This window comes from Zalophus californianus, chromosome 10 (genome assembly GCF_009762305.2).
Source record: "Zalophus californianus isolate mZalCal1 chromosome 10, mZalCal1.pri.v2, whole genome shotgun sequence".
Lineage (NCBI taxonomy): Eukaryota > Metazoa > Chordata > Mammalia > Carnivora > Otariidae > Zalophus > Zalophus californianus.
Genome location: NC_045604.1, coordinates 96,718,619 through 96,736,097, shown reverse-complemented (window position 1 = coordinate 96,736,097; position 17,479 = coordinate 96,718,619). Strand labels below are relative to the sequence as shown.

Below are 17,479 nucleotides of genomic sequence, written 5' to 3'. Positions count from 1 at the left end.
GGAGTAAGATACTGATAAATGCTACATCGATGAACCTTGAAAACATTTTGCTGTCACGAGCCACACACGAAAGGCCACATACTGCATGATTCCATTTATGTGAAGTATCCAGAAAAAGTAAATCCACAGAGACAGAAACATTCGTGATTGTCAAGCAATGGAGGCAGGGAGAATGAGGAGTGGTATTTCTTTTTTTTTTTTTTAAGATTTTATTTATTTATTTGAGAGAGAGAGAATGAGAGATAGAGAGCACGAGAGGGAAGAGGGTCGGAGGGAGAAGCAGACTCCCTACTGAGCAGAGAGCCCCATGTGGGACTCGATCCCGGGACTCCAGGATCATGACCTGAGCGGAAGGCAGTCGCTTAACCAACTGAGCCACCCAAGCGCCCCGGGAGTGGCTATTTCAAGGGTAGGGAGTTTCCTTTAGAGGTGATAAAAATAGTGATGATAGTTGCATATTGTTAATGTCCTAAATGCTATTGAATTGTAAGGTCTAAAGTGGTTAATTTTTGTTACATGTATTTTACCACAGTGAAAAGTTGTGTAGTGATTGAAAAGTGCACAACGAAACATGCAGGGGTCATCAATGCTCTATATTTTGTTCTGGGTGACGGTTAACACGGTTGTATGTATTTGTCAAAACTCAGCGAAGTTTACACTTAAGAACTGTGCATTTTACTGTACGTATGATATAATTCAGATTCATAAAAAGAGTTCAACAAAGTGGTCTTTAGGGAACAAGGTGAAAGGATACAGGGGGCTGCCTTTTTCATTATAATTTTGAATTAATTTTTAAAAAGCCATGCATAGTAATTTGCAGAAAATTAAAATGTAATGTATAATTTCCCCACTCCGATTCCAACCTCACCAAGCAAAGTTCCTCCCCCTAAGCTCCAGTCCAGAAACTGCGAGCCGTCCCGCGGGTGCAAGGAGTCGGGCGCGCCCTGCAGCCGTGGTCTCAACGGTTTTACCTCGGCTGTCCCCAGGGTTTGGCCAGGGTATGTGCGTCTCTCACAGGGGCTAGGGACCCAATTCCAGATCCTGCCGTCGGGAGGCATGGAGGGAGACCGTCGAGGGCACAATCCCGAGTTCCACAGACGCGGAAGGACTCCATAGGTTCCAAAGCTAGGTGACCGAGGTGCGCTTTCCAACGCCCCGCCAACCCGAGACCTGGCGGCGCAGCCTCTTCCTGCTCTGTGGGCCAATCACCGGCCGCCGGGCAGCGCGGGCAAAGAGCGGTGCTGGAAGCCACGGCCCGTCCATCTTTCTTGAGGGCAGGAAGGCTCCGCCCCCCCAGTCCATTTTTCCTAGTTCCGTCTCTGCCTCGCCTAAACCCCCCCCCCCCCCGCCCCCCTGTAGCGGCCATTGTAGTTGAGGGCAAGTGGCCGCTGAGGCCAGAGAAGCCAGACAGGCGCCATGTTTGATATGATCAAGGAATGGCGCCCTTAAGAGCATCCAGTGACAACTAAAGCCAGGATGTCGCCATATTTTCTGAAGACACCTTCCGGGTCCCTTAACCCGGCTGTCTAAGTCCAAGCTGCCATGAAGTGAATAAACACCGAGGGGTTTTGTTTGTCCCCATCACAACCCCCGAATCCCTCGCAGCCAGGCCCTGCTACCTCGGTGCCCTCGACTGCGTTCGGACGCCAAGGCTGGGCGGGGCCCCGACCTCCGGAGCCCTTGCTGTGGACGACGAAAGCTGAGGCCGCGCGCGGGGAGGCGGTGGCCTCGGGGACAAGGCGGCCGCTACTCGGGGCCGGGAGGCCCCATGGCGCCGCCCCCAGCCCCGCTTCTGGCGCTGAGACCGGGGGAGACCGGGCCTGGTTACAAGAAGCCCGGGGCCGTGAGCTTCGCGGACGTGGCCGTGTACTTCTCCCCGGAGGAGTGGGGCTGTCTGCGGCCCGCGCAGAGGGCCCTGTACCGGGACGTGATGCGGGAGACCTACGGCCACCTGGGCGCGCTCGGTGAGGCCCCGGGTCAGAGCCCCCCTCCTCCTTCACTGGGGTTCACAGGGGAGATGACATGAGGACCGAGATGATTGTGAGCCCTAATCCCACACTATTCCACCAACAGCACCAGCCCCCTCCATTCCCAGGGCTTCAGGTTAGGGAGTGCTTCCACCTGGCATCCGCTTCCTTCAGGCAGGAGCATTGCAGACCCTGTCCAGGTTGAGCCTAAGTTCTGAGGAGGTGCCCTTACCCTGGCAGGGGGATGCCATCTGCCCAGGACAGCCTCTCAGGCCAGCACTGTGATCCCTGTTCTCTCCCAGGATTCCCAGGCCCCAAACCAGCCCTCATCTCTTGGATGGAACAGGAGAGTGAGGCTTGGAGCCCCGCCGCCCAGGATCCTGAGGAGGGGGAAAGCCTGGGAGGAGCTCTGAGAGGTGAGGGATTGTCCCAAGTCTCCCCCCACTTGGCGCTCCAGGGCTTCCTGTCTCACAAAATTTTCCTTTGGATCCCCACTTCCAGCAACCCTAAAGGAATTAAAGAGCCCCCCGATGTTGGATACTAAAGGAGGAAAGAAGGCAGATCTGTCATTTTAGGACCAGAGTAGGAGAATCAGGAACCCAAGTCCCAGTCTCAGGTTTCTAGGGCCCTCTTGGAGAAAACACCACTCATTCTCCCCTTTTCAAGAACGACTAAAACCCCCTAGGAATGGAAGCAGCTTCAGGTCCTCCTTTCACATTCCTCAAGCAAGGCAAAGTGGTACAAGAGGAAATGCCCAGTAATCAACAAGGTGGCTCTTCTCCCCATCCCCTAGCAGAGTGATCTTGAGCAAATATGTTTCCTCATCTGCAGAAGTCTTATCCTATAAAAAATCGAGCAAACACAGTAATACTAGCTATTGTTTTATTGAGCATTTACTAAATGCCTAACATGCTTCTCCTGATTTAATCCTCCTAACCCTGTGAAGTAAAGAAACCACTGATTCCCAGTTGAAACATGAGAGGCAAGGCCCGGATAAGTCACTCTTAGGAATGTGAACCTTGTTTGTCATCCTGCAAAGACTGTGTGTCAATTGCTGGGCAGTACTTTTCTGCCACTTCCCGAAGTATAAGAACGCTATAACCTGAGATGGTGTAAGCAAATATGTTTTAAAATGTATCTTGGGGGACGCCTGGGTGGCTCAGTCGTTAAGCGTCTGCCTTCCGCTCAGGTCATGATCCCAGCGTCCTGGGATCGAGCCCCGCATGGGGCTCCCTGCTCTGCAGGAGGCCTGCTTCTCCCTCTTCCTCTCCCCCTGCTTGTGTTTCCTCTCTCGCTGTCTCTCTCTTTTTCAAATAAATAAATAAAGTCCAAAAAAAAAAAAAAATGTATCTTGGGACACCGGGGTGGCTCAGTCGGCTCAGGTCATGATCCCAGGGTCCTGGGATGAGTCCCGCATCGCATCTGGCTCCCTGCTCAGCAGGGAGCCTGCTTCTCCCTCTCTCTCTGCCTGTCACTCCCCTCCCTTGTGCTCTCTCTATCTCTCTGTCAAATAAATAAAATATTTAAAAAATAAAATGTATCTTAATTCCCGTTTCCCAGGAGACACCCCAAACAAGAAGGAAGAGGCACCGCAGGAAGGGTCAGGAGCCAAGGGACCCAGAAAGCCTCCCGGGAAGGAACCTTCTAAAGAGCTGGTTAAACAGAGCCCTAACTGGACCATCGGAAAAATTTCGGCCAGAGCACAGCGGCCCACGAGCGCTGCCTGCAGCCAGAGCACAGGCGCGCAGCCGTCCGGCCCGGCCCCCGGCGTGGGCACGCAGGACAGCCAGCGGCGTCACGTGTGTGCGGACTGTGGCCGCCGCTTCACCTACCCGTCACTGCTGGTCAGCCACCGGCGGATGCACTCGGGGGAGCGGCCCTTCCCCTGCCCGGAGTGTGGCATGCGCTTCAAGAGGAAGTTCGCCGTGGAGGCGCACCAGTGGATCCACCGCTCCTGCTCCGGCGGGCGGCGGGGCCGGAGGCCTGGGATCCGGGCTGTGCCTCGGGCTCCGGTGAGGGGTGACCGGGACCCTCCCGTGCTGTTCCGACACTACCCGGACATCTTTGAGGAGTGCGGGTGAGCTGCTCCCGCAGGCTGAGGTTGAGCCTGACCTTGGACTGCCTGAGCCCTGAGGGAGGCTCCAGAGGCCAGGACTTGGGAATCGAAATTCATCCCTTGGGCTTCCCTCAAGGATCCCTCAAGTTTCAAAACTTGTAAAAAGAAAAGTGCCTGTAAAGATGCAAATAGATTAAACTTGACACTACTCCCGCCAGTCTTTCTAAAAAAAAAAAAAAAAAAAATGAGTGAGATGCTGGACTTTTCTCAAAGTGTTAATCTCAGCAGCAGGTGCAACGTTGTCTCAGAAACCTCCCCTTGCTACTTCTCTGCATCAGAGGCAAATGCTGAGGGGACTAAGGCCTGGGGAGGGCTCTCCCCTCTGCTCCGGGACCCAGAGCATGCGCAGGCCTCGGCTAACTGACAGCAGCAGGGACCCTGGGAAGTGAAGTGGGTGCAAAGAGTACAGAAGCACAGATCTAGTCTCTGCAACTTGTCCCCAGGCACAGCTTGCAAGTCACATGCCGTCCCTGAGCCTCAGCTCCCTCATCTGTAAAATAAAGATTAAATATATCTACCTCAATGGGTCACTGTGAAGGCTGAAATTTTAACAAGATAGTATGTAGGACAGAGTCAATGTGCAATAAACATTTGTTGAAAGAGTGAATTATCGTTGACATTTTATGCTTCCGAAAATGTAAAGAAGCCTGCTAAAGAGGCAGGGCATGGACATCAATAGCCGTATTTTGCAGATGAGTAAACTGAGGCTCTGAGAGAGAAAGTGATTTTCTCAAAGGGTCACTGCTATAGGGCAGCAAAGCTGGAAACTGACACAGTGCCCAGATACTACCACTTTTTAAAAAAAATTTTTTATAACTTTCATTTTTTTTCAAAGATTTTATTTATTTATTCATGAGAGACAGAGCGAGAGAGAGAGAGGCAGAGGGAGAAGCAGGCTCCCAAGGAGCAGGGAGCCCGATGTGGGATCCGATCCCAGGATTCTGGGATCATGACCCGAGCCGAAGGCAGATGCTTAACCATCTGAGCCACCCAGGCACCCGATACCTACCACTTTCTATGGGCAGTCACTTCTGGACAGAAAACAGAGCAGGGGCTCAGGTGAGGGTGAGGTGAAAACTGGGGTCTGGCCAGGGGCCCAGCCCTGCCTTCCTGGGGGAGTCTCAGCAGGAAATGGAGAACCCCACCAAGGCCAGTGACCTTTCACTTAGAAAGTGCCGGCAACATTCAGTGGCCATAGATTGAGTGGCTTCTGTGGGAGAGACTACTAGGTGGTAAGGGAGTTCCGGGATGAGGCAGGCTGATCCCATTCATTCATTCATTCATTCACTCAGCAAACACATGAAGCCTCTGTGAGTTTTGTGCTGGGCTCTAGGGACCCTCAGACTCATTCATTATTCATTCATTCATTCATTCATTCATTCAGTAAACACCATATGAGGCCTCTGTGGGGTTTTGTGCTGGGCTCCAGGGACACTCAAACTCAGGTCCCATGTTCCATGGTGATTGGGGCTATGCTGGAAGAAGTCCAGAGGCACCACCTAACCCCTCCTGGCTGGTGATCCACCAGGAAATGCAGCTTGGAGAAGGAGACGGTTATGCTTCCCATACATGAGTAGGAATTCTAATAGAAATAGTAGGAATAGTAGAGTAGGAATTGGTGTGAGGGGAGATTTTCAGGCAAAGGGAGCCTTATTTCATAGGAAGGATGAAAAATGGGCACAGTGTGGAGTCCGTGCTCGCCCCGCCTCTCTGTGCCTTAGTTTCTTTTTTTAAATTTTTATTGTTATGTTAATCACCATACATGACATCATTAGTTTTGGATGTAGTGTTCCATGATTCATTGTTTGTTCATAACACCCAGTGCTCCACGCAGAACGTGCCCTCTTTAATACCCATCACCAGGCTAACCCATCCCCCCACCCCCCTCCCCTCTAGAACCCTCAGTTTGTTTTTCAGAGTCCATCGTCTCTCATGGTTCGTCTTGTGCCTTAGTTTCTTAATCTGTGAAACCTGCATAATAATAGCACCTGCCTCCTAAGAGTGATGTACAGATTAAATGAGAGAATACCAAAGAAGACTTCGCACGTTAGTGTTTAATAAACACTGGTTACTGTTATTCTAAAAGAATATAAAAGAGTATGTGAAGAGGACAAAGAGGAGATGTGGGCAGATCTTCTGAATTGAGGGAGGTTTCCTGGAGGAGGAGTTTCAAACTGGCCTTGAAGGATGGGAAAGATTTCAACCAGGTTAGGCATGTCTAGGGAATGGTCAGCAGTGCCACCTGAGTGAAACATAAAGAACTAGGTAAAGGGTCATAGAAGACACATGCAGCAATCTGGGGAGGCCAACAATGCCTGAAGGAGGGCTTGAGGTTTACCCAGTAGGCACTGAGGAGCCATAGACAGGTCTTGAACAGGGAGCAGGGCTATTTGACCAGTTCTGTCCGAAGATGTCACCTGTGCAGGAGACTAGACTAGAGATCTGTTGGGCATCTGCTCCCAGGTAGAGGTGAGCAGGAGCTGGGACCAGGCTAAAAAGCAACACTTTTTCTTGCAGTTGCCCTTGTTTGCTGACCTTGGGATTGGGGAGAAAGATATTGAGGACAGGCTTCTGCCACAGAATCTGTGTGGCTCAGTGACTGACAATAGGAGCTGGGAACAAGTACGCCCCAGGGGGTTCAAGCATGGAGAGCTGGAGCAAGGGAGCCTGAGGGTCTGGCGAGGGGCAGTCAGTCAGGAGTGGGACAGTGTGGAGGACAAGAGATGACCAGTACTGGAGAGAGGTGAGGCAAAGAGAAGAGGCACCATGAGGGAGGGGGGAGCAGAACCTGGCATAGTGTATCAGGCCCAGAGTTGCCCAGGTCAGCATACGGCACAGAGTGAGTGCTGTCTGCTTTCTTTCGTGTTTATCCATTTAAATACCTACTAAGCATCTGCCATGTACTAGGCACTACTCTGTGTGCCAAGATAGAGCATGGCAAACAGACATAGGAACTGTTTTGGAGCTTACGTTCAAGAAGGGTAGGGTAAAGCAAGGGATAAGCCAGCACATAAGTAAGACAAGTGGGGCACCTGGGTGGCTCAGTCAGTTAAGCATCTGCCTTTGGCCCAGGTCATGATCCCAGGGTCCTGGGATCGAGCCCCATGTAGGGCTCCCTGCTCAGTGGGGAGCTTACTTCTCCCTCTCCCCCTGCTCGTGCTCTTTCTCTCAAATAAATAAATAAATAAATAAATAAAATCTCCCCCCCAAAAAAGTAAGACGGACAAGTGATAAGCCAGCACAAGTCAGACAAGTTATTATAGTTGTAAATAATAAGTACCACAGAGGTACTAAAACAGGATGTCCTCAAAGTGCCTGTTGCAGACAGGTACTTAAGCCAGGTCTTGGTGTGGAGTGGAGGAGACATCTGAACTGAGATCCAAATGATGAGAAGGAGCCAAAGGGAAACAGGGGTGAGGTGGCAGGATGTGGGAGTGGGGGAGTGCAGGGTTTCAGAGGCTGGGAGTTGGGGGGGGCAGTGATTCCAGACAGAGGCAATAGCAGGTGCCATGCTCTGAGGTCGGGGTGAGTTTGGGTGAGGTACAGAAAGGACCCTGGTGGCTGGACTGAGGAACTGAGCGGAACAGAATCACAGATGAGCTTGGAGGAGGGGAAGGGAGCAGATCATAGAACTCTGGCTTGCCACGATGTCAGGTCTGGGTTTGATTCTAAACATATTGGAAAGCCACTGGGTCGTGTTTGTTGTTGCCTTGTGGTAAAATACATGTAACAAAATTTACCATTTTAAATATTTTGTTAAGTATACAGTTTAGTGGCATTAAGTACAATCACGTTGTGTGCATCCATCAGCCCTCTCTAGAACTTTTCCATCTTCCCCAGCTGAAACCCCATACCCATTAAACACTAAGTCCCCACTCCTCCTTTCTCCAGTCCTCGGCAGCCACGGTTCCATTTTCTCTCTCTATGAGTCTGACTATTCTAGGGACCTCATATAAACCATGGGGAGGTTTCAAGCAGAGTGGCAAGGTGATGTGACCCGCAAACCCACTCTGGTTGCTCTGAGAATGGACTGCAGCGGGCAATGTGGTGGGGCTGAGAGCCTCAGAGGAGCCAGGAACGATGGTAAGATTTTTGGCTGAGTGAGGAGGAAGATGGAGGGGTCAGTTCCTGGGAGGTGGTGACAGGGTGGACCACAGCATTTTATTTTATTTTAAGATTTTATTTATTTATTTGACAGAGAGAGACACAGCGAGAGAGGGAACACAAGCAGGGGGAGTGGGAGAGGGAGAAACAGGCTTCTGGCAGAGCAGGGAGCCCGATGCGGGGCTCGATCTCAGGACCCTAGGATCATGACCTGAGCCGAAGGCAGACGCTTAACGACTGAGCCACCCAGGTGCCCCACGGACCACAGCATTTTAGACCTGGAAGGGAGCTTTTAGGAGCTGCCTGGCTCAAAGGTTTAAGCAGGGTTTAGGAAGCTGTGGGTGGAATAGGTTTCTTTCCTGAGGAGATTCTCCAGGGGACATGGGGAAGAATGTTTGGTTCTTTCCACAAGCTTTCACGTAAATACTGTTGCACAGAATACGCTCTGAGAAAGGCTGAGGCCCAGAGAGGGGAAGGCCCTTACTTAAGATCACACAGTTGAAGTAGTGGCAGAGGCAGGCCTGGAACCCAAATCTCCAGATTTCTCAGTGGATGTTCTTGCTCTTTTCACTATACCAGGCTGCGGTGTCGATGGATGGGAAAGGCAAAAGGCTGGAGGCCCAGAGATCAGCCAGGCCACCCAAGCCTAAATCAGCGAGGGCCTGGGCAAGAGGAGCCCACTGGTGAGAGATGCAACAGGGTACCTTTTGTGAAGCCTGTCGTCACCCTTCCCCCAGGGCAATTTCACATACCTTCTAAACACCTGAATGACATTTTTTTTTTTTTTTGCCATGACATGACCCTTAAATACAACCCTTTTACTTACTTTCAGTACTTACCATAGCCCATCATTTAAGTTTTTTTTCTCTTTACATTTACATGACAGCATGGAGTTGTATAGGTGACCAGAAGCAGCTCTTCTAACCTCCCAGGTTGCTGCCATATCTCACATTTCAACTGCATCTTGGTAGCCTGTCTTAAAATCCTACCTCGCTCTGTGGTTGCTGAGATTGTACCTTCAATTATTCAAAGCATTACAGCATGGGTTCTGGAGTTAAGACTGCCTGGGTTTGAATCCTGGCTTCACCACTTACTAGCTGGGTGGCCTGGGGCAAGGTGACCGCTCTGTGCCTCAGTTTCCTGATCCAGAAGGGTACTTATCTCTGAGGGATTGTGAGAATTCAATAAGTTAACAGGCAGAAGCACTTAGAACAGTCTGGCATATAGTAAGTGATCAAGTAAGGTAAACTAGTATGATTAATGTCTTAGTTCTATCACAGAACAAACTGCATCCCTTGCATAGTCGGCCATTGTTCTTTTAGAGGAGCTTTGACTTGGGAAGTCTGGGGGCACCTTCAAACCGAGTGTTAAAACAAACAAGTCAGGTGATTCAGTAACTCATCTGCTTTTTATACAATCATCTCTTAAATAGAGAATGGAGTTCATTTTCACAAGGTCAGCAGGGGTCAGTACATTCAAAGTCTTCAGTTGCTTTCCTGGAACAGGCCTGGAGGAGGCAGCGCCAGATGGTGAAAAAGGCTGAATTTAGGGGTCTGAAGATGCTCAGTCAACTAATGGGCTGCCTGACCTTGGTAACCACCAGGCTTCAGTTTCCTCTTCGGTCAAAGAGCTGAACTCTAAGGCATTCAGAGGCATTCGGTCTAGTGTCCTCGGTTAAAGAGCTAGCAAATGTATGGAAATAGCAGATAGGTAGACAGGCTATATCTGGAGGCATGTTCTAGAAACTCCTAATAGAAGAAAAAGGTGGGGGAGGAGACGTCACAGAATATTATTCTGTACCTTGTAAACGAAAAAAAGGTGAGAAATGAACTAGCTTGCCAAAAAGAAATTTTCTTTTAAGACCAGGTCACTGAGTGGGCGTTCTGAAGGGGGCTGGGAGGGAGTCGCCAGGCCGAGGGCCCAGAGTCCTGGCCCCTTTCCCCCTCTCTCGGACCCCTAGCAACCGGCTACGCTCACGCACCCGAGCCTCCTCCCTTTTCCCCCGCCAGACCTGAGCACGGACGCCGAAGCGGCCGCGGCCATCTTAACTGTGGGCAAGAGGCGCTTCCCAAGGCGGCTTGCGGAATAGCAGAGGACAGCTCGAGAGAGGAATAAACCAGGTCATCAATACCAGACCCTGGTATTGGCGTCACCCTGGTAGTGACGCTGTTAAATGCTTCTCTAAAACTGAAAAACACTGGAATGCCACCATCTTTTCTGAAGGCGCCTTCATTTTCTTGGTCGCGCAACCACCGAGTTCGCGTAACCGACCGTTTCTAGCTGTCCTAGAGCCGCCCCACCCGAGGGTACTGGCCGGCCGCCTAGGCCCGGAAGAATCTAGCTCCCTGGAGGCGGAATGCTGGGCGTCCCCTCCCCGGTGCAGGGGTGCTGGTGGGGAGGGGCGTTTGGGTCCCTGGCCCTGCTCCCGGCTCGGTGCTGAGGTGCCCGCCGAGGCCCATATGCGTAGACCTGACGCAGGAGATCGATAGCCAACCCGGATCTCTGAAAAGGGAAGGGGGCGGGTGGGATGCGCAGGTCTGAGTGCCAGACTCGCCCCCACTCCTGCCCTCAGATGACTTCGTTTCCTGTGACCCCCGCCAGATCGGCCCAACTGAAATTTACAGCGGAGCCTCTTGGGCCAGGCTCTTCCGTGGTTCCCCAGGACTTCTGCAAAAAGTTCAGAACCTGTGTACCACAGTGTGAAAGCCCGTGGCTTGCTAACCCCCAATTCAAACCCAGTCTCTCCCTACAGGCTGATGATCCCATTGGCTCCAGCTACAAAGAATCTTTGGGTTGGGTTTTGTTTTTTTTTTTTTAAATATTTTATTTATTTATTTGACAGAGAGAGGGAACAGAAGCAGGGGAAGTGGGAGAGGCAGAAGCAGGCTTCCTGCGGAGCAGGGAGCCCTGGACACACATCTGGCTTAATGAGCCTAATCTAACATCTTTCAATGCCCTTTTCAAATGCCTTTCAAATGTCTCTAAGAAGTTCTTCCTGAAGCTCTTCTGCCGCAAGTAGGAAGTCTCAGCTGCAGCTCTTTGTCTAGCTCTTTAACTGCCTGAAGGTCTCTGCGCCTTTGCCCCCAGAGCTCATAGGTGCTTTCTCTCTCCCTTAGCGTAAACTTAGAGCTTAGTGTAAACTTAGAGTAGGAACCTTATCTTGGTTCACCAATGTCTCCCAACACCTAGAACATCTAGAACAATGCCTGCCACACAAACAATGCCCAATATGTTTTCATTAAATGAATGAAGAATTGTTTATTGAGTGATTAACGTTCTTCTCCAAGATTCCAGAGCCCAAACCAGCTCTCATCTCCTGGGTAGAAAAGATGGCCCAGCTGTGGAGTGCAGATGCTCAGGATCCCCAGGTGGACGCCTGAGAGAAAGAAAGATGAGGAGTGGGGGTAATGTTCCAGCTCCAGCTGGAAGGGAAAATGTTTTGTTGAACAAGAAACACCATCTAGGGATGCCCGGGTGGCCCAGTCGGTTAAGCGTCTGCTTTCGGCTCTGGTCATGATCCCAGCGCCCTGGGATCGAGTCCCGCATCGGGCTTCTTGCTCAGCGGGGAGTCTGCCTCTCCCTCTCCATCTGCCTTTCCCCCCTCCTCCGCTCATGCTCTCTCTCTCTCTCTCAAATAAATAAAATCTTTTAAAAAAGAAAGAAAAAAACACCATCTACATGTACCTTACTACTTTTTGCTGGCCTGATTTTTTTTAATGTTTTTTTAAAAGATTTTATTTATTTTTAAGATTTTATTCATTTATTTGAGAGAGAGAGAATGAGAGAGAGCACGAGAGGGAAGAGGGTCAGAGGGAGAAGCAGACTCCCTGCTCAGCAGGGAGCCCGATGTGGGACTCGATCCCGGGACTCCAGGATCATGACCTGAGCCGAAGGCAGTTGCTTAACCAACTGAGCTACCCAGGCGCCCAGATTTTATTTATTTGACAGGGAGAGAGACAGAGAGAGACGGAACACAAGCAGGGGGAGTGGGAGAGGGAGAAGCAGGCTTCCCGCGCAGCAGGGAGCCCGATGCGGGACTCGATCCCGGGACTCCAGGACCATGACCTGAGCCGAAGGCAGTCGCTTAACCAACTGAGCCACCCAGGCGCCCTCGCAGATTTTTATTTTTTTAAAAGATTTTATTGATTGATTTGACAGAGACGACACAGCGAGAGAGAGAACACAAGCAGGGGGAGTGGAAGAGGGAGAAGCAGGCTTCCTGCCGAGGATGGAGCCCGATGCGGGGCTCAATCCCGGATCAGGACCTGAGCTTAACCGACTGAGCCACCCAGGAGCCCCTGCTGGCCTGAATTTATGATACCCACCGGAGACTAGAATCTTGACCTTCTCTTTTTCACTTAATTGAGGCATCCACGCGTCCCAAGATCAGGTCACACTGTACAAATCATCCAAACTCTAGGTCAGTGTCAACGTGTGAATTAAAGTTTAGGATGGAAGCAGTTCCCCTTTCTGTAGGTGCCTGTGCCTTGTAACACCTGTTTCTCTGGTTGAGGGTGTCTCTTTGGGTTGGTCCTGAAGTGGGAATGTCCCTGACTTGCCGTGACCCCCTCAATTGGTCAACACAGTCTAGGTGGGTGCTTCCAGGGACTAGGCACCCATCTGAGGTTGTGAAAGTTGATTCTGTCACCTAAACATTGAGTAGAGTTTGACTGAATAGGGCAAAAAGTAAGTTTTGAATCTGCTGTTTCAAAACAGCCACTCAGAAAAATGATACATTTGGAAGAAGCCAGCAGAAGGAGTCTACTGGGGAGTTGTCATGAGCCCCTGGGGTCAGAGACACTAGCTTGGTCTCTGAGCCTGTGGCCAAAGCACCCCAGGTAGACAGGCCTTTCCCAAGCCCCAACTCTACACCCAGCCTCAGTGCCTGGTACTCACACAGCACCCTGCCCCGAGTGCAGGCACGCTTTGCCATGACCTTTCACCTAACTCAGTGCATTCTGGAGAGGGGCCCTTTGCCTGTGCGTAATGTGGCACCTGTTTCTGCCACAGGTGGTACCTCTCGTGCTACCTGCTGACTCACACAGGCAAGCTGTCCTATTCCTGTCCCCAGTGTGGAAGGTGCTTCAGCCAGAGGCCCACCAGTAGACCCCAGTGCCAGCCTGGTGCCGTGGACCTCAAGGGCTGACACACAGGTGTGAACTCTGCCCTGGGCTCTTCCTCAGGAGTGTTCAGACCCCTCTGTGAGTTTCCAGCACTACCCAGAGCTCTTCCAGGCCTATGTGTGAGAGGCATCACCGTGAGGGGTGGGCGCTGACAGATGATAAAATGCTATTACTCTTACTGAAAAAAAAAAAAATTTTTTTTTCTTGTGTCCTTCAGGGACCGGAGGCTAGGAGTAGCTAGGGCTCAGTCAAGTCCATGGGCAAATCTGCTTCCTTACCTTTTCCCAGGCTTTTCATCTTTTCCTTTTCCTCTTTCTACTTTGATTACCTCTACTTGCCCAGCTCCTCTGGCGTCGGGGAGAAGCATCCACCAGATACAAGGTGTTAGGCAAAAGCCTCAGGAAGACCTCTGGAAGGAAGCAAGCAGAGAGAAGCTCCAGACTAGACCCCAGACCTGGTGAAGGAAGGTGTGAAATGCAGTGATTTAGCCGGCCAAAGGAAAATTATCAAGTCTTTTTAGGGTAGGGTATTTATGAAGGCATATGGGGACGCAGAGTAAGCCGTCAATAAATGTGTGGAGTGAGAGAAGGAGGTTAGAGGTAGAAATGATAGGGAGAGTGGGTGCCACTTGCTTATAAAGACTCCAGGAAGAGCAGGCTGGGGGCAGAAAAGGATGATGAATTCAGTGGGAGCCATGCCTAGTGTGAAGTTCTAGTGGGAATTCGTGCAGGGGCAAGGGAGCAGGTGGCTCTGTGATCAGGAGCTTAGGAACCAGGCTTGAGCTAGAGGTAAACAGATGTTCGACGGGCCTCCTGCAGAGCATGTGCGGAGAAAGTAAGAAAATAAGGTTGCAAAAAGTGGGTCCTGCCGACTTTTACAGACCTTACCCTAACCCCCCCCCAGCCGCCGCCACGATCTCCTTAATAGAAGCTCCCAGTAGAGAAGGTTCTCTTTTACGCACTACATTTTTCTCCTCTCAACATTGGGGAAAGTGCGTTGTCACCCAGTGACGGGCCGAAACCCAGGAACCCACTTATGAACGGCCCGGCGACGAAAAGTAGCGTGGAACTCACGAGGGCAGAGCGGGCCGGGTCAGCCCGCACCCTCCGCCGCGCCCGTCCCGCCTCCAAACCCGGGCGGGGCTGCGGCTGCGCCTCCCAGCGCGGCGGGCGCGTGCACTTCGCGGGGCGGAGGAGGCTCGCCGCCCCCTCCCGCACTTGTAGCCGTCGCGGCCATTTTGGCTGAGGGCTCGAGGACAAAGCCCCCTGGAGACCCCGGGAAGGCGTCATCTGGGCACGGTTGCGTAGGAGAAACGCCCGCGCGGCGCGTTGATTTCTGATGCTCTGTGTCCCTTCCGCCCGCGGCTCTTGGTCCTGGGCCACCCTGGTGGGCCTTCGAGGGGCGGGCTGCTGCGCTCGCGGCCTTCCGGACCGCGCCCCGGCCCGGGGACGTCCTCCGGCGCGGGCGGCTCCGCGGACCCCGGCCCGGCCCTTGCCATGGCGCCGCCTCCGGCCCCGCTGCCCGCGTGGGAACCGGACGGCGCGGGGCGCGAGCGGAGGGGGCCGGGCGGCGTGAGCTTCGCGGACGTGGCCGTGTACTTCTCCCCCGAGGAGTGGGGCTGTCTGCGGCCCGCGCAGAGGGCCCTGTACCGGGACGTGATGCGGGAGACCTACGGCCACCTGGGCGCGCTCGGTGAGGCCCCGCCGGCTCGCCCGGGCCACCTCCCCGCCCACCCCGCCCACCCCGCTCAGCCTCCCGGGCCGGCCCCGGCAGTGGGAGCCCCGAGGTCCGGGAAGCCGGGGCGACGGAGGGCGGCCTCCCGGCAGCGTGGGGTTTCCGTTCTCCTCCCCCAGGGTTCCGAGGCGCCAAGCCAGCTCTCATTTCCTGGGTGGAGGAAGAGGCGGACCTGTGGGGCCCGGCTGCCCGGGATCCGGAGGTGGGAGAGTGTCTGACAGAAGCAGACGCAGGTGAAGTATTGGGTACTGCGTTTCCCGGGACCGCCTCTGGGCCTGGGCCACCCAGCTGACCTTCTGCCAGCACCTTCCCTGCGCCTCATTTTCTTCCCTGGGTTGCTTTCCCCGCTGAGGTTACCATCCCGGCCCGTGCCTCGCTGCAGGCTTCAGCCTAGAAAGGGGCTGCGAGTGTGGTCCGGGCTCTGCTGGGGTGCGGGGCCTTGCGTACCTGCCTCTCCAGCGAATCTGTGCCCCTCACATCTGGTTGGTCTCAGAGCTCTCTCGAGCTTCACATCATCCCTCCTGCCGCTTTCCTACACTCTAGCTTCGCGGCCGCCTCTTGTGTTTTAGCTTCCTTTCTTTTTGTTACGTTTTTGTGGTCTCCTTTCTCGTGGGTTCCACTGTTTGTTTACTTCCTCCAGTTGATCCTTGCACCGCACCCCCTCCCTGTGAGCTTGTCAATGCCGGCCACGGTCCTGCCTCTCTTGCACGAACATGTTCCTGCTGCCTGGAGTGTCCTGAGACATCCTGTCATCCTCCAGGATCCAGCAAGAATGTCCCCTCTGCCCGCATTTCCCCAGCTCTGAGGTAGAATGTACGGTGTTCCGTTCCTTCCTTCCTTCTTTGTCTTGGTGTCTTTTCTGTCCTCTGCAGTTCAGGAAAATGTGTCACTCCGAGCTTCCCTGCCTGTACCGAGCTGAGTCCCAGAGGCAGCAGTGGGTCCAGAAGGTGGCTGTATCTAAAAGGCTTCTCTGTCACCATTTGGGGTTTGGCCATAAGAACCAGGGTAAGCCAGGGTCTAAGCTCTCCCCTTACCTCCCAGCAGATTCCAGAAACAAGGAAGAGAAAAAACAAAGAGAAGGGACTGAGGCCCTGAAGAAGAGCCTTTCTGTGGAAGCTCCTGGGCCAAAGGCTCCAACACACCCTTCTGCTGGGTTCCCTGACAGCTTGGAGCAGCCGTCCAAGGCACCTCGCCGGGGTCGCCCCCCACTCTGTACGCATCCCCCTGTCCCAAGAGCCGACCAGCGTCATGGTTGCTACATGTGCGGGAAGAGTTTTGCCTGGCGCTCCACCCTAGTGGAGCACCTGTACACCCACACGGGGGAGAAGCCCTTCCGTTGCCCTGACTGTGGCAAGGGCTTCAGCCAGGCCTCCTCTCTGAGCAAGCACCGGGCCATCCACCGTGGGGAGCGGCCCCACCGCTGCCTGGACTGTGGCCGGGCCTTCACCCAGCGCTCTGCCCTCACCACTCACCTGCGGGTCCACACGGGCGAGAAGCCCTATGGCTGTGCTGACTGTGGCCGCTGCTTTAGCCAGAGCTCTGCCCTCTACCAGCACCAGCGGGTCCACAGTGGCGAGACTCCCTTCCCCTGCCCGGACTGTGGCCGCGCCTTTGCCCATGCATCAGACCTTCGGCGCCACATACGCACCCACACGGGCGAGAAGCCCTACCCGTGCCCAGACTGTGGGCGCTGTTTCCGACAGAGCTCCGAAATGGCAGCCCATCGGCGTACCCACAGTGGTGAACGCCCCTACCCCTGTCCTCAGTGTGGCAGGTGCTTTGGCCAGAAGTCAGCCATGGCCAAGCACCAGTGGGTCCATAGGCCTGGTGCCGGGGGGCCCAGGGGCCGGGGTGCCAGTGCGTTGCCTGTGCCTCTGGCCCCTGGCCAAGGGGACCTGGACCCACCTGTGGGCTTCCAGCACTACCCAGAAATAATCCAGGAGTGTGGGTGATGGTCCTAAAGATGTCAAGGCAAAGGGTGAAGATCTAGACATTGCCTGAGGCCCAGGTTGGGCTCAGGGGCCTGAACCTCTGTGGCAGCTCCAGGGAGGTCCCACAATTCCAGGCAAGAGGTGGACCTGGGGGATGAGGAGCTTCTTACCTTAGGCCTTCACAAGCTTGATCTGCTGACACCTTGCTCCCTACTGTCCCAGAGTCTAGAAGCCCCCTCTGCTCCGTTAGGGCTGAGGTAAGCACCTGCACAAGACCTCCGCTGTGGGGAAGAAAAGGCTGTTTCTCCACTTAGACATGTTAAGAGGATTGAGGTAGAAGGGAAGTTTGCTGTATTGGTTGTCTTTACTGCAAGGGTTAAAAACTGACGGCCTTGTACTGAATCTGGCTCGTAGCAAACCTTTTACAAAGTATTTGTGGTCCAACCAGCATTTTAAAATGTTACAAATCATGGTTAAGACTTAAAAGGATATTTCACACAAAAA

General features: G+C 53.2%; 1 protein-coding gene and 1 long non-coding RNA gene across 2 annotated transcripts; one reads left to right on the top strand and one right to left on the bottom strand.

Moving 5' to 3' along the window:
* The first annotated feature begins 1,389 nt into the window (after positions 1 to 1,389).
* On the top strand, positions 1,390 to 17,479 carry LOC113932107 (zinc finger protein 764-like). The gene is made up of 7 exons (XM_027610587.2): positions 1,390 to 1,964; positions 2,270 to 2,383; positions 3,528 to 4,044; positions 13,198 to 13,315; positions 14,618 to 15,002; positions 15,164 to 15,277; positions 16,086 to 17,479. The coding sequence occupies exons 1-7, from the start codon at positions 1,769 to 1,771 to the stop codon at positions 16,994 to 16,996; spliced, it is 2,355 nt and encodes a 784-aa protein (XP_027466388.2). The 5' UTR covers positions 1,390 to 1,768; the 3' UTR covers positions 16,997 to 17,479.
* Positions 11,035 to 14,368, bottom strand: LOC113933010. Its single transcript, XR_003523206.1, has 4 exons — positions 14,272 to 14,368; positions 13,589 to 13,719; positions 12,513 to 12,583; positions 11,035 to 11,563 (listed from the first exon to the last, which is right to left on the bottom strand). It is a non-coding gene; the product is annotated as an uncharacterized LOC113933010 (long non-coding RNA).